The 15,603-nt window shown below is 42.5% G+C and overlaps 1 protein-coding gene across 1 annotated transcript in view; it reads left to right on the top strand.

The window, feature by feature from the left end:
• Positions 1-1,757: 1,757 nt before the first annotated feature.
• The window catches only part of rab3gap1 (RAB3 GTPase activating protein subunit 1), a gene marked incomplete in the record, with an annotated part of 141,990 nt that continues 128,144 nt past the window's right edge, over positions 1,758-15,603 (top strand). Inside the window, 9 exon segments of the mRNA XM_037691724.1 lie at positions 1,758-1,830; positions 1,948-2,003; positions 2,633-2,711; positions 2,808-2,940; positions 8,009-8,087; positions 8,517-8,636; positions 11,273-11,438; positions 13,531-13,630; positions 13,772-13,853. Of these exon segments, the coding sequence (XP_037547652.1) occupies positions 1,813-1,830; positions 1,948-2,003; positions 2,633-2,711; positions 2,808-2,940; positions 8,009-8,087; positions 8,517-8,636; positions 11,273-11,438; positions 13,531-13,630; positions 13,772-13,853 (833 nt within the window).

Genomic DNA, 15,603 nt, shown 5'->3' with positions numbered 1-15,603 from the left:
AGTGACAAAAACAAAGGCAATGATATTTACACGGAAAAGAATTACAGAAGTCAAAAAACTAAAACTATACAATCAAGAAATAGAACAAGTTAAGAGTATAAAGTTTTTGGGAATGTGGTTTGATGAAAAAGTAATATGGAATATTCACATTCAGAAAATTATTGATAAATGTAAAAGGGTCTTAAATATTATGAGATGTTTGGCGGGAAATGAATGGGGAGCAGACAGAACAGCATTAAAGAGAATATACACCGGGCTGATCAGGTCAACTATAGATTATGGAAGTGTAATCTATAGATCTGCAGCAAAAACACATCTGGAGAAACTTGACAATATACAACATCAAGCACTAAGAATTTGTACAGGAGCATTCAGGACCACCCCAACCGCAGCACTTAAAGTAGAGATGGGAGAGATGCCTTTAGAAATGAGAAGAACACAGCTAGCAATTCATTACTGGATCAACTTACAAGGAAATAACCCGGATCATCCAACTTTAGACATTTTAAAACCATGCTGGGAAAAAGCAAAGAGAGAAACAGGAAGCTTCGGTTGGATAATCGATCAGAAGATACAAGAAGTTCAAATAAGAAACCTAACAATAAGTCCAATAATACCGTTACCAACAATACCACCATGGATACTACCATCTGCAAAAGTAGATTTTACACTTATGGAAAAGAAAAAAGATAAAAAAATCACTTTTAACTCCTATACAGTACAGAAATATATAAATAATTATTATGGTTATGTTCAGATTTACACAGACGCATCAAAAGACACAACAGGGAAAATAGGAATAGCAATTATCATACCAGAGTTCCATAAGAAACAAGTTAAACGTATTACAAATGGATTGTCAGTATACACCGGGGAAATGTTGGCAGTGTTATTGGCGGTACAATGGATAGAAGATGTCAGACCATTAAAAACAATAGTATGTTCAGATTCAAGTTCATCACTTACAAGCTTACAGCACAGCCACTCAGACAGCAGACCAGACATTTTATTAGAAATCCAGCAAACATTATTCAGAATAATGATGATGGGTTTGGAAGTCGTATTTCTGTGGGTACCATCACACACTGGGGTTGAAGGAAATGAAGCAGCAGACAGGGAAGCAAAAAGAGCAACAAAACAACAAGTTAACTTTATAATAACTACAAGCAAATCAGAAGCAAGAAGCATGGTTAAAGAAAAACTGAAGGAAAAGTGGCAGAAAGAATGGAATGAAGAAAACAAAGGAAGATGGTATTATAAGATCCAAAGAAGAGTGGGAGAGATGAGAACAGGAGGGAGAAACAGAAGAGAAGAGAGATTAGTAACAAGACTGAGATTTGGACACACTGGACTGAACAACACATTATTCACACTACATAAACACGAAACAGGAAATTGTCAGTATTGTGGAGAGACAGAAACAATAGAGCATGTGATTTTAAGTTGTCAGAGATATGAGAGAGAAAGAAGACACATGATGGAGGAACTTAGAAAGATTAAAGAAACATTAAATATCACAAACATACTACAGAAAGAGTCAGGGAGTAAAAGTGTAAACATTTTGATAAGGTTCTTCATTAAAACAAAGCTGATCAATAGGATATGATTAGGACAGACAACACATACACAAGTAAATAGAATTTATTTATTTTATTTATTTATTTATTTTAAAAAGCATTCTGACCCACACTCCATACCAGTCGGTGGCGGTAATGCACACCATAAGTTGTTTGCCAACCGCCAATAAAACTGAAGAAGAAGAAGAAGAAGGAGAAGAAGAAGAAGAAACGTCAACATCACAGGCTAACAATCATGCCAGCTGACGATGATGTGAGTTTGTTGTCCGTATTAAAACACCACAACTTGCCCTATTTGAAACAAATACCTTCCTCAACAAATTGTAAAATAATTTATGATAAGAAAAATGACAAATTCCTCCTTCCGCAGCCTGAGTCCGAAGTGTTTGAGATTACTGATTTTACCACCGCTTCTGAATGGGAACGGTAAGCTAACCATTCAAAAACTGTTTAATTTCACAAATTACCAGGTAGTTATTTAACATGTTGCTGTCGTTATTAAGCTGCATGAGTCTTTGAAGTATGCTGTTGTCATGATGTTGAGATGCCTCCATTCACTCATTTGGGTTTTTATCGCCTCCAACAAGTTTCAGCCTGTGAGAACTTGGCTCTCAAAACATGCCAAACCAGCCATAAGATTATGACCAGCGGCTCCTGGCTGTGGCTGCGATATACAGTCATGGAAAATGTGTTTTTTGTGTTGTAAAGAAGACTATGACATAAAATATTGAAACTTAGGCCAACTTTAATGTAACATGTAAAAAAACACATGGAACTATAATTCGGTTTGATGAAACTAAACTTTAATCTTTGAGGCACAATTAAAAGTTATGAGTGGCTCAGAAACTGCTGTGCATCACCTAAGAACACCACCAGTGAAACATGGTAATGGCAGTATCATGATGTGTTGTTGCTTTCCTTTGGCTGCAGAGGTTAACACACTGATATTGGTGATTGATTTTAAGACTGTGTGAGACATTATTGGAAGTAATTTATTTTGGATGTACACATCTGTAATTCCTGCTTCTGAATTTCACTCTGTTCTGTTCTGTTAGGTTTGTGTCCAGAGTTGAGGAGGTGCTCACTGACTGGAGGCTGACGGAAAACTCTGTGGAAAATAGGGCTTCAAAAAAGGTCATCTTTTTTGTTTGAATTAGCGTTTTTTTATTCATATGTCTTTTACAGATTATGCCTGTTAATGTTGTTAATCATGTCATGCTATTTAAACAGGGTGAATACACTAGTGGCATTTGGGAAGAAGAGTCGAAGGATATACATTTTGCAGATTTTAAGTTCTACATCACCCACCATTTTCTGAAACAAGAATGTGAGGAGGAAGAAGTTGAGGACAAGGCTGAGGAAGGTACAGTAATGTTGGAATATGTCAGAAAATTTAATATTTTCAACAAAACTTCCACTCATTAGCTTATTTTTCTTTTTAGGCTTCATTTGTATTTGCAGCTGTATTTTCTTTAGTGCTTTTTTCTGTCCAGTTTTTTTTTTAATTCCCAAAGAATAGTTGATGTATTAGATGTTGCATGTGTTCCTCGACAGACTGATGGCTCCCTTCACATTCCCAGTAGATAATCTTCCACTATAAAGGGCTCCTGCCTCTAGGACAGGGGTTCTATACAGTCTTGAAAAGAATGGTATTTATTTGTGCCATTTTCTGGTCTGGATAACTGTAAAGAAGAAGAAAGTGTATGAAAAATATAAAAATCTAAATTTCTGAAAATAAGTTTGTCAAAAAGGAAGAATGCCCTTCTAATTATTTACAATTAGAAAGTTGAAACCCCAAGTAATTCCCAGTAATGGCATCTTAATTGCTCCCCCGGGTACTTGTATAGCTGCCCACTGCTCCGCGATGGGTTAAATGTAGAGAACTAATTTCACCATTGTATGGGAACATACAATGATGACAACACAGAGCACTTACTTACCTACATGGAAAGTATATATAAATGATGAAGAAATGAGCATTTTGTAAACCTTACTAAGTTCAAATAAATGCTAGTTATCAACTCCTTGAATCGCCACTTTATCGTGGTGGAGGAGTTTGTGCGCCTGAATGATCCTAGGAGCTATGCTGTCGGGGCAATTGCCCCTGGTAGGGTCTCCCAAGGCAGATTGGTCGTAGGTGACGGGCCAGACAAAGAGTGATTCACAAGACTTGTATGGACAGGAAAAAACAAGAAACTCAGTGTCCCTTGCCCAGACAGGGGTTACCGGTACCGGGGCCCCACCCTGGAGTCAGGCCTGGGGGAGGGGCTCGTCAGCGAGCACCTGGTGACCGGGTCTCTACCCACGGGGCCCGGTCGGGCTCAGCCCGAAGGAGCAGCATGCGTTTGCCTTCCTTTGGACCCACCACCTGCAGGAAGGGCCATAAAAGTCAGGTGCGTGATGCCATGGGCAGTGGCCGAAGGTGGGGACCTTGGCGCTCTGACCCTGGCTTACCAAAGCTGGCTCTTGGGACATGGAATGTGACCTCTCTGGCAGGGAAGGAGACTGAGCTTGTGTGCAAGGTTGAGAGGCACCGATTAGATATAGTTGGGCTCACCTGGACGCACAGCATGGGCTCTGGAACCGATCTTGAGAGGGGCTGGACCTTATTCCACTCTGGAATTGCCCATGGTGAGAGGCATCGAGCTGGTGTGGGTCTACTTGTATCTCCCTGACTTGGTGCCTGTGTGTTGGAGTTTTCCCCGGTAGATGAGAGGGTGGATTCCCTTTGCCTTCGGGTGGGGGGACAAGCTCTGACTGTTGTTTTTGCCTATGCGCTGAACTGCAGTTCAGAGTATCCAGCCTTCTTTGAGTCCTTGGCAGGGGTGCTGGAAGGTGTGCCAGCTGGGGACTCCTCTATTCTGCTGGGGGACTTCAATGCCCACGTGGGTAATGACAGTGTGACCTGGAGGGGCGTGATTGGGAGGAACGGCCTTTCTAATCTGAACCTGAGCGGTGTTCTGTTGTTGGACTTCTGTGCAAGTCATAGTTTGTCCATCTTGAACACCATATTCAAACATAAGGGTGTCCATAAGTGCACTTGGCACCAGGACGCCCTAGGTTGTTGATCGATGATTGACTTCACAGTTGTGTAATCTGATTTGCGGCCGTTTGTTTTGGACACTTAGTTGAAGAGAGGAGCTGAGCTGTCAACTGATCACCACCTGGTAGTGAATTGGATCAGATGATGGGGGAAGATGCTGGACAGACCCGGTAGACTCAAATGTGTAGTGAGGGTTTGCTGGGAACGCCTGGCAGAAGAACTTGTCAGAAAGATCTTCAACTCACACCTCCGGGAGAGCTTTAACCACATCCCAGCTGAGGTGAGGGATATTGAGTCTGAGTGGGCCATGTTCTGCGCATTGCTTGTTGAGGTGGCTGCCTTGAGCTGTGGCCGCAAGGTTGTCGGTGCTTCTTGCGGTGGCCATCCACAAACTCAGTGGTGGACACCCTGGGTCATGAAAGCTGTCAAGCTGAAGGAGTCCTATCAGGCCTTGTTGGCCAGTGGGACGCCGGCGGCATCTGAGGAGTACTGGGGGGGGGACCCACCGCTCCACAGCGGCTGTTGCTGAGGCAGAAGCTCGGATGTGGGAGGAGTTTGGTGAGACCCTGGATAGAGACACTTTGTCGGCTCCGAGGAGATTTTGGCAAACCATCAGACGGCTGAGGAGGGGAAAGCAGCTCTTTACTAACACTATGTTCAGTGAATGTGGGGTGCTGTTGACTTCAACCAGTTATGTTGGTGGGAGGTGGAAGGAATACTTCTCGGACCTTCTCAATCCCGCCAGCACGTCTTCCATGGAGGAAGCTGAGTCAAGGAACTTTGGGGTTATCCGTCCATAACCGTGGCTGAGGTCACCGAGGTAGTTAAAAATCTCAGAGGCAGCAGGGCTCCGGGAGTGCATAAGATTCACCCTGATTTCCTTAAGGCTTTGCATGTTGTGGTGCTGTCTTGGTTGACACGCCTCTGTAACGTCTCGTGGACATCGGGGGCAGTGCCACTGGACTGGCAGACTGGGGTGGTGGTTTCTGTTTTCAAAAAGGGGGACCGGAGTGTGTGCTACAATTATAGGGGCATCACTTTCCTTAGCCTCCCTGGTAAGATTTGTTCAGGAGTATTGGAGAAACGAGTTGGATCGTTGGTCGAGCCTCAGATCCAGGAGGAACAATGCGGGTTCCATCCTGGCCGTGGAACCCTGGATCAGCTCTTTACCTTCACTAGGGTCCTCGATGGAAGTTTGTCCATTCAGTCTACATGCGCTTTGTGGTCTTGGAGAAGGCATTCAACCGTGTTCCTCGAAGTACACTGTGGGGGGTGCTCCATGAGTATGGGATTGGGGGCTTGTTTCTACGGGCTGTTTTGGCCCTATACAAGTGGTGCGAGAGTTTGGTTCGCATTGCCGGTAGTAAGTCGGACCCCTTCAGGGTGGGAGTTGGACTCCATCAGGGCCTCCCGTTGTCACCGATTCTGTTCATAACTTTTATGGACAGAATTTCTTGGTGCAGCCAGTGGGCAGATGGTTTCTGGTTCGGTGACCTCAGGATTCCATCTCTGCTCTTTGCAGATGATGTGGTCCTGTTAGCGTCATTGTGCTGTGATCTTCAGCTCTCACTGGAGCAGTTCGCAGCTGAGTGTGAAGCGGCTGGGATGAGAATCAGCACCTCCAAATCTGAGGCCATGGTCCTCAACTGGAAAAGGGTGGGTTGCTCTCTTCAGGTCGAGGGTGAGGTTCTGCCTCAAGTGGAGGAGTTCAAGTATCTTGGGGTTTTGTTCGTGAGGGAAGAATGGAGCGTGAGATTGCCAGTCGGATTGGTGCAGCATCTGCAGTATTGTGGACTCTGTACCGGTCTATTGTGGTGAAGTGAGAGCTGGGCTGTAAGGCAAAGCTCTCTGTTTTCTGGTCGGTCTACCTTCCTACCCTCACCTGTGGTTACGAGCTCTGGGTAGTGACCGAAAGAATGAGTGTATCGAAAGTACTAAAAATTGAGGTTAAGTCAGGAGTTGACCAGAAGCTGTAGTAAAAAATATTTAAGATTAATGTGTAATACTCTGAATGTTCTCAGTTTAAATATAAATATGAAATAATTAATTAAGCAGAATAAATTATTGAGTTGAGTTGATTAAATATTAATAAAATAGTTTCTTTTTTTTTCCCCTTAGCACATTATACACTGCCTGGCCCCAAAAAAAGTTGCCACCAAAAAAAAAGGTCTCTCACTAATATTTCGATGGACCACCTTTAGCTTTGATCACATCATGTATTCACTGTGGCACAGTTTCAATAAACTTCTTCAATGTCACAAGATCTATTTCATCCAGTGTTGCATTAATTTTTCACCAAGATCTTTCATTGATGACTAGACTACCAGGCGTGATGGTGCATCACTTCACCTGCCTCTCTTCTTACCCTGATGCACCATCACTCTGGAACAGGGTCCATCTGGACTCGTCAGACCACATGACCTTCTTCCATTGCTCCAGAGTCCAATCTTTATGCTCCCTAGCAAATTGAAGCCTTGTTTCCACTTAGCCTCACTGATTTGTGGTTTTACACAGCTGTTCAGTCCCAATCCCTTGAGTTCTCTTCACATTGTACATGTGGAAATGTTCTTACTTTCTCTATTAAACACAGCCCTGAGCGCTACTGTTGTTTTTCTTCCATTTGATTTCACCAAATGTTTAAGTGTTCTGTTTTTTCCTGTTTTTAGTTTTCTACATTCGCCTTATAATCTAGCTGTTTTTTGTTACCTTTTTTTAGCCATCTTATTTGTAAAAAACAAACAAACAAAAAAATCTGTATGCCTTTTTATAACTGTCTATTGTTGTCGTTGTTGTCCATTGTTGTCATCACTCTTTGTTGAAATCAGGTCTCTCTTGTAAATGAGTCCTCGAGGCTCAATGGGATTAACCTGTCTAAATAAAGGTTGAATGAAAGTGAGCACTGATCACGATCATTCAGGATTTTTTCCGGCTACATTTCTTCCTGGAAGACGATGGGTCCCCACTATCCTTCCAGTTTTTAATAATGCGTTGGACAGTTCTTAACCCAGTTTTATTAGTTTCTTCAATCTCTTAGAAGTTTTCTCTGCTTGATGCCAATGATTTGACCCTTCTCAAACAGACGGACATCTTTTCCACGACCACGCCATGTGTCTTTAGACATGGTTGTTTAAGAAATGAGAAGCAACTCATTGCACCAGTTGGGGTTAAATAGCTTGTTGCAGCTGAAACATAATAGTCCATGCAGTAATTATCCAACAGGAGGCTCGGACCTGTTTGATTAGTGAAATCCAGGTGGTGACTTTCTTTTGGCCAGGCAGTGTATTAACATCTAGTCTCTCTCACATGTTTCTTGTGTTTACATTAAATAAATGTATAACTTGTCTGTACCTGCACAAATCTTTGACACAAAGTTTGTTTTTGCATCCAGATACGTTACCCTCAGCTATGCAGGATCTTCTGTACATGCACAATGATTTCCCCCCTCGAGCCCACTGCCTTGTCCGGTGGTGAGTTTAGTATCACTCATGTCTGTGAGTGCCTATTTCTTGGTTGCGTTAGTAAAATATCTCATGGACCAATGAACAGATTTTAATAAAACTTAAATAGTTATCATTTTATGTACGTCTGCACCACATCAACTTCTGGACTCAACCCAATTCAACAGCTAGTGCCAAGTTTTAACCTAAGCTCTTGTGCAATGAGAAGCACTTAGAGTGGGGAAATGACTCTGAGCTGCTACCACACCACATGAGATATTTTGCTAACAGATAGGGTCAAATACACATCTGCCTTTTCTGTGGTGGGCAGTAATGCCGCTCAGTCACAGCACTGTCTGTGTGTGTAGTTACAGTTTGACATGTTTACATGTTGTGAGAAATAAACGTTCTGTGGGTTTTCTTGTGAATGTTCTGATGAAATAGTGTTTGTGATGACAGGTACGGCCTGCGAGAGTTTGTGGTCATCACCCCAGGAACAAACTGTGAAGCCGTCATCAGTGAGTCCAAATGCAATTTGCTGCTCAGTTCCATCTCCATCTCTCTGGCTAACAGTGGTTGGTGAGTGACTCTATCCAAAAATAAACAGACGGATACTTTTATTAAAACCTTTATTATAGATTGATCGATATAGATAGCTGTCGACGGGCGTATAATGTTGCGTCTTGTTCTGTCAGAGGCGGAGCCTCCTTGGTTTTCTTACACGGAGCTCAATATGATTCAAATTGTGACTGATGGTATGATCAGAAAGTGACATTTGAATCATTTTGTTTGGCTCCTTGGCTCTATTTTTTACCATCAGCACTGTCCATCTGATCAACCTGGGGTCGCAGTTCCTCTTGCGTTCTGTGAAGTTGGCCACGATTCCATGATCTTTCTCCTTTTTAATAATATCATCAGCTGTAGTCAGAGGAAAATGAAGTTGGTTGAAGGTGGTTTACCTTCATCCATCCATTATTTTTGCCCACTTCCTTTTCGAATTACGGGGTCATGGTGCCCATGTCCAGCCAGCACTGTGAGAGGCGGGGGACACCCTGGACAGGTCTCCAGTCCATCACAGGGACACAGAGACAAATGAGACAAACATCCATTCACTCTCTCTCTCTCACCTAGAGACAATTTAGAGTTACCAGTCAGTCTAACATGCATGTTTTTGGTCTGTGGGAGGAAACTGGAGTACCCAGAGAAAACCCACGCATGCACGGAGAGAACATGCAAACTGCACCCAGAAAGGCCCCTGGCCAGGATTTGAACCGGGGACCTGCTTGCTGAGAGGCAGCAGCTCTACCGACTGATCCACCGAGTCTTTACCGTCGACATGAAAATGTAATCTTCTCTCTGAGCTCCTCAGACAGCTCTTTACTGTCTGCTCCATGTTCAGTGTGGTGAACACAAACCAAACTAGCCAGTAGCCGTTTGTCTTCCAGGATTAATGTCTGATGAAAGTTTAACGACTCCTGTGATATGAATTAAACATGTAGCTTGAAACGGTGAGAAAACAAAACTCAAAATAAATTAGTCCTCCTTGCACGCTCACTCCATTTGTGAGGACCGCCTGCTCTTGGTATATTTGCACATGTCCCGTATTCTTTCCATTTCTTACTGATGGATTTACCAGAACTCCTGGAACCTCCTTTAGGACTTTGGAAATCCTTCTTGTACTTTTCAATTATCTTCTCTTTCAGTTGAATCTCTACAGTCATTTTAAAGAGGGTGAGTATTTGTAGTCACTTATTTTTCATTACATATATTTATGTATTATCACCGGTATTTATTTTTAGAAATTTCATTCAGTTCAGTTTATTTATATAGCGCCAAGTCACAACAGAAGTCAAGAAACATTCACATACGTTATAACTGCCAATTAGTAAAGTTATGTATCTAATGAAGGAGGCCAGCAGACTGTGTTGTCTTCACTTCGTCACAGTCTCCCATCCTGAGCAAGCACAAAGACGACAGTGGAAAGGAAAAACTCCCTCATAATAGAAGAAACCTCCAGCAGAACCAGGCTCAGGACAGGAGGCCATCTGCTTCAACCGGCTGCTTTGAGAGGACAGGAAGGAGAGACACAGAACGGAGGCGAGCAGGTCCTCACTAGGAGGGAAGATAAAAACATGTTAAGATAGAAACAATTACAAATACAAATTATTCATTTGTAACTATTCATTTGATGAAAGGAGGTTAATTTATCCTCCTTTAGTCTCAGCCTATAGCAGCATAACTAAAGGATAGGTCAGGAGACCAAGCCAATTATAGGATTGATCAAAAATTAAAGTCTTAATCCCAGTCTTAAAACTGGACAATGTGTCAGCCTCACGGACAGAAACTGGAAGTTGGTTCCACAAGAGAGGAGCCTGAGAACTGAACGATCTGCCTCCCTTTCTGCTTTTGGAATCTCTAGGAACCACAAGTAAACCTGCAGTCTGAGAGTGAAGTGCTCTGTTAGGATATAAATATAAATGTTTCACTTTATATTAGAAGTTTTTTTATTGTAAAAAAAGACCCGTTCATGATCAATTTAAAGCAGCAATAAAAACGTAGGTGAAACATGATGCTCCCACCACCGTGCTGGACAGTTGGTACAGTGTTCGCATGTCTGAAAGCCTCACTGTGACTGTTCCAAACACACCTCTTTTCAGTGTGGCCAAACCACTCAGTTTCTGTCACGTCTAACCATAAAACCTTTCTCCAGAGGGCGTTCGGCTTGTTTGTGTAAGTAGTTTCAGATTTCAGTTAAGCTTCAAGGAGTTGCTTTTGTCCTGGTCGGCGCTGTCTCAGTCCACGTTGATGTAAACTGTCTTCAGCGATGGGGACGCTTGTTCCAACAGTTTTCAGTTCCTGGCAGGCCTTAATGGTTCCTGGGTTGATCCTGAACATTTGAACCAATTTGTTTTTGTCTGAAAGGGTCCAGTAAGTATCCGTCAATACTCTGAGAGCTGACAAACAACTACCAGCTGCAGTCAATCATAATCACTAATGAGGCATTAACTTTCTGCATGACTCATTCAAATTATTAGGTGAATGTACTGTATTTTGACCAAGTACGGTTTGAGGAAAGTTAAAAAGAAAAATCTTGAGTTTCACGCTCTCGATGAGTAAATGTAAACTTGTGCTGCATCTGTCTCCTGCTCTAATGCTAAAGTTAACATCAAAGTTTTTGTAGTAATACCTGCCTCCTTTTTACGTTCTGTTTTCAGTCAGGTTCCGATGTTTGTGCAGATCCAGCAGAAGTGGAGACGGATTTACGCTGGAGAGTGTCAAGGACCAGGTGTGCGCACAAACTTTGAAATTGTCCAACTGCGGAAGGCATCGAGCCAGTACAACCACCTGTCTGGCCTTCTGGACATCTTCAAGTCCAAGATAGTAAGTGCTGTGGAGCAAAATACTCCAATTAGATGATGGAGAAATCCTTGAAGTTCCTCACCTTCTTTCCATTCGAGTCCACATTGACAGATGGGAGCACCCTGTGAGTAAACTGAGTTGACATCATTTCAAACAGTGCATCATCAGGCTGTTCACATGCCGGCTGTCCGGCTCAGGTTTACCTCCACTATAATCTGAGCAGGGCTTAATTTGTAAATCAAACAATGCCAGAACACAAATAGTGGGTGGAGGTGGGGGAGGGGGGTCTGGGGGTCCTCCCACAGAGAATTTTGAATAAAGTAGATGCCATTTCCTGAATTCTGGTGTATTTTACAAAGGATTATTACAGTAGATTAACATGAAACAAAAGAAGTAAACTGTATTATTGAAATCCTTCTGACTGCAAAGTGTTCATAATTCAACACCGCTGCAGCTCTGCAGTATTTTTATTTATTTATTATTTATTAACCTTTATTTAACCAGGCAAATCCCATTGAGATCACAGATCTCTTTTGCAAGGGAGGCCTGGGCCTGAAGGCAGATTAACATGCATGTTTTTAGTCTGTGGGAGGAAACCGGAGAACCCAAAAACCCACGCAAGCACGAGAAGAACATACAAACGCCACACAGAAAGACCCCAGGTCCAACCGGGAATTGAACCCAGGATCTTCTTGCTGTGAGGCAACAGTGCTAACCACTGAGCCATTGTGCTGCCAGTAAGGGCCGTTCACTTCAGGACAAATTGAGGTTGCTGATTGGTCAGTTGCTGACGTGCTGGATTGATTGACAGGTGGGTCGAGGAACTGACTACTGCAAAAAAAAAAAAAAAATCAGATTTTACTGGCCCTTTTAAGACTGTCGTCATTTATTCCATATTAATTCAATATTTGTTCAATATTTGTTCAATATTTTGTGGGGACAGTCTATGTTGAAGCGCAGACGGAGCAACTCAACGTCAGTCTGTCCACAGAGTACACCTGCGTCCTCAGACCGTACTGTGGATGAAACACTTGCAGCTCCTCAATAAAATGATCAGAGGGCTGTTGTCAGGCAGGTGCCCACCGTGGGACAACAAGTGCAGCTGTTTTTGGCCACACTTGGAAGAAACTGCCTAATATTTAGCTCTTTGTCACAGACTTAGAAAAGAGTTGCTGTCGATCCTGCTCGGTTCAGAAAAGCGTCCTGGTCGCTCCGACGTGGCTTCAGATACTCTGACTGCACGACAAAGAGCTTCATGAGCCGAGATCTTCGTCTCTTTGTTGCAGTTCAGTGAAAGTTCAGATAACTCCTGCAGTGATTCACACATCGGATTGTTCACAGAAGCACAGGAACTTATGTGCAGCACAAACTTTATATTTCTGTGTTTTAATAAAAGTGCCCATGACTTTGAACTTTTAGCTGCAGAGATGTTTTAAGAGCAGAAGTGGAAATGTGAAGGAACAGCTCTGATGTGATGTTAGGAAGCTTATGTTTAAAATGAGTCTTTATGTAATTATTTTCAGATTACATATCCAGTATAGGTTTTATTTGTTCAAGGTAGTCTTATATGTTCATAACTTTATTATTATTAGACCTGAGAGTGACTGGATCTAAGCAAACAGTTACTGGAACGCACCTTGTGGAGTTCTCAGAACCTGTTCCTGCAGGATCTGGCTCAAATTAAACTCTGCATCTGATCATTCGTCCCCGATTTAATGAGACACCTCCTCCAGCCGTTAAACCTTTCCTCCATGACGAAGATAAACCCCTCCTCCTCTGTTCATCATCACTTTTTGTCATGTCTGGCTGAACAGTAGGGAGTGGACCCACTCTCTGTGCAGCATGTGGTCAAATCGCTATGGAAACAAGATTTGTCGAGATCTCAAAGTCGGAGTCGCAACAACGTCTGAACATTAACTCTACCTCCAGTTTCTTTAGGACTTGGGTTGGAGTTCGACTGACGTGAAACTTGAGACAGATGAAATAAAAACTAATGAGTGAACGCTGACGTACACCGGCTTCTTGTTTTTACCACGCAGCATTATTTTCTGCACTGACCCTGGTTTAAATAAATCTAAATTTTATCTGCATGTGTTTTCCTCCTCCTCCTTAGGGCTGCAACCTGCTCCCTCTGCCACCAGTTGACATTGCCATTCGCTTCACCTATATTCTTCAAGACTGGCAGCAGCATACGTGGCCCCAGCAGCCTCCTGGTAAGCACATGAAATAAGTTTGATCCTTTTAATTAGTTTTTACTGCAAGGCTGCCACAGTGCGGTGTGCCTGAATTGCTATCAAAACAAAATATGTTTTCTTATGAGCTGGGGGCGTTGTTTTATTGATTAATTTTTGTAGACTTTGACACTGTCCTTGGAGGTGAGGTGGGAGGAGTGGAGTTTGGAAATCTTCCATTTGGAGCCTGTGAGGAGCCAATCAGGTAAGAACACTGCCACGTTTCTTCCATTTTGAAGTTAACATGCAAACATAGAGCTTTTCTACTCCAACTTCTACTTAAAAAAGTAGGATTTTATCAATTTAGTGAAAAAATATGTTTTTATCAATTCTAAAAATTCATTACAGTAGTCCCTCGCTACTTCGTGGTTTGACTTTCGAGGATTCGCTCTTTCGTGGTTTTTCAACATAAGATTGTACACGACACACAATCATCAACTTTAATACTACTCATGTAAATGGTAAATGGACTGTACTTATACAGCTCCTTTCTATCTTATCGCAATACTCAAAGCTCTTTACAACAATCTGTGCCTCATTTACCCGTTCATACAGCTCTATACTAGATCTCTACAAAGATAATTGAACAAATCATTCTAAAGAGACTAATCAGAGCTTTATCACATTCATACATTGATGGGACACACATCAGAGGCTATGAGGGGTTCAGTGTCTTGCCCAGGGACCTTCAGCATGTGACTGCTGGTGGATTCGAAACCCCAACTCTTGCACTGGAAGACGACTGCTCTAACCACTCAGCCACAGCCGCCCTAATTGTGATTGGGACGGTACAGATAAAAAGTTAACGGAAAAAAAAAATGCTTCAGACAGGCGCCACCATTTTGTAGTTTTCTTTCAATAAGCCTATACTGTAATGCAAGTCATGCACACATGAACCTGGACAGGGTGGCGGACCTCGTCATGCTACTGTGTAGCCGAATCAGAACCAATCCTGACCAGAACTGAGCCTGCAGCTGCAGAGCTGGTGATTACCCATATAAAATTTTGTTGTACTGTACAGTACATATACTTATGTTGTTAAAATTACATAGGTTTAAGTGTGTACAACATTGCAAGAGTGTGGAAAGGGTTTATAAAGTCTTAAAATATATATAAATACAAACTGGATTCCAAAAAAGTTGGGACACTAAACAAATTGTGAATAAAAACTGAATGCAATGATGTGGAGGTGCCAACATCTAATATTTTATTCAGAATAGAACACAAATCACAGATCAAAAGTTTAAACTGAGAGAATGTATCATTTTAAGGGAAAAATCTGTTGTTTCCAAATTTCATGGCGTCAACAAATCCCAAAAAAGTTGAAACAAGTCCATTTTTACCACTGTGTGGCATCCCCCCTTCTTCTTACAACACTCAACAGACGTCTGGGGACAGAGGAGACCAGTTTCTCAAGTTTAGAAATAGGAATGCTCTCCCATTCATGTCTAATACAGGCCTCTAACTGTTCAATCGCCTTGGGCCTTCTTTGTCGCACCTACCTCTTTATGATGCGCCAAATGTTCTCTATAGGTGAAAGATCTGGACTGCAGGCTGGCCATTTCAGTACCCGGATCCTTCTCCTACGTAGCCATGATGTTGTGATTGCTGCAGAATGTGGTCTGGCATTATCGTGTTGAAAAATGCAGGATCTTCCCTGAAAGAGATGACGTCTAGATGGGAGCATATGTTGTTCTAGAACCTGAACATAGTTCTCTGCATTAATGGTGCCTTTCCAGACATGCAAGCTGCCCATGCCACAAGCGCTCATGCAGCCCCATGCCATCAGTGATGCAGGCTTCTGAACAGAGCGTTGATAACAACTTGGGTTATCCTTGTCCTCTCTGGTCCGGATGACATGGCGTCCCAGTGTTCCATAAAGAACTTCAAATCGTGACTCATCTGACCACAGAACAGTCTTCCATTTTGCCACACTCCATTTTAAATGACCCCTG

Source organism: Nematolebias whitei, chromosome 17 (genome assembly GCF_014905685.2).
Source record: "Nematolebias whitei isolate Nwh7 chromosome 17, NemWhi1, whole genome shotgun sequence".
NCBI classification, from domain to species: Eukaryota; Metazoa; Chordata; class Actinopteri; order Cyprinodontiformes; family Rivulidae; genus Nematolebias; species Nematolebias whitei.
The sequence above is the reverse complement of the archived record's forward strand: the minus strand, read 5'-3'. Positions and strand labels throughout refer to the sequence as shown.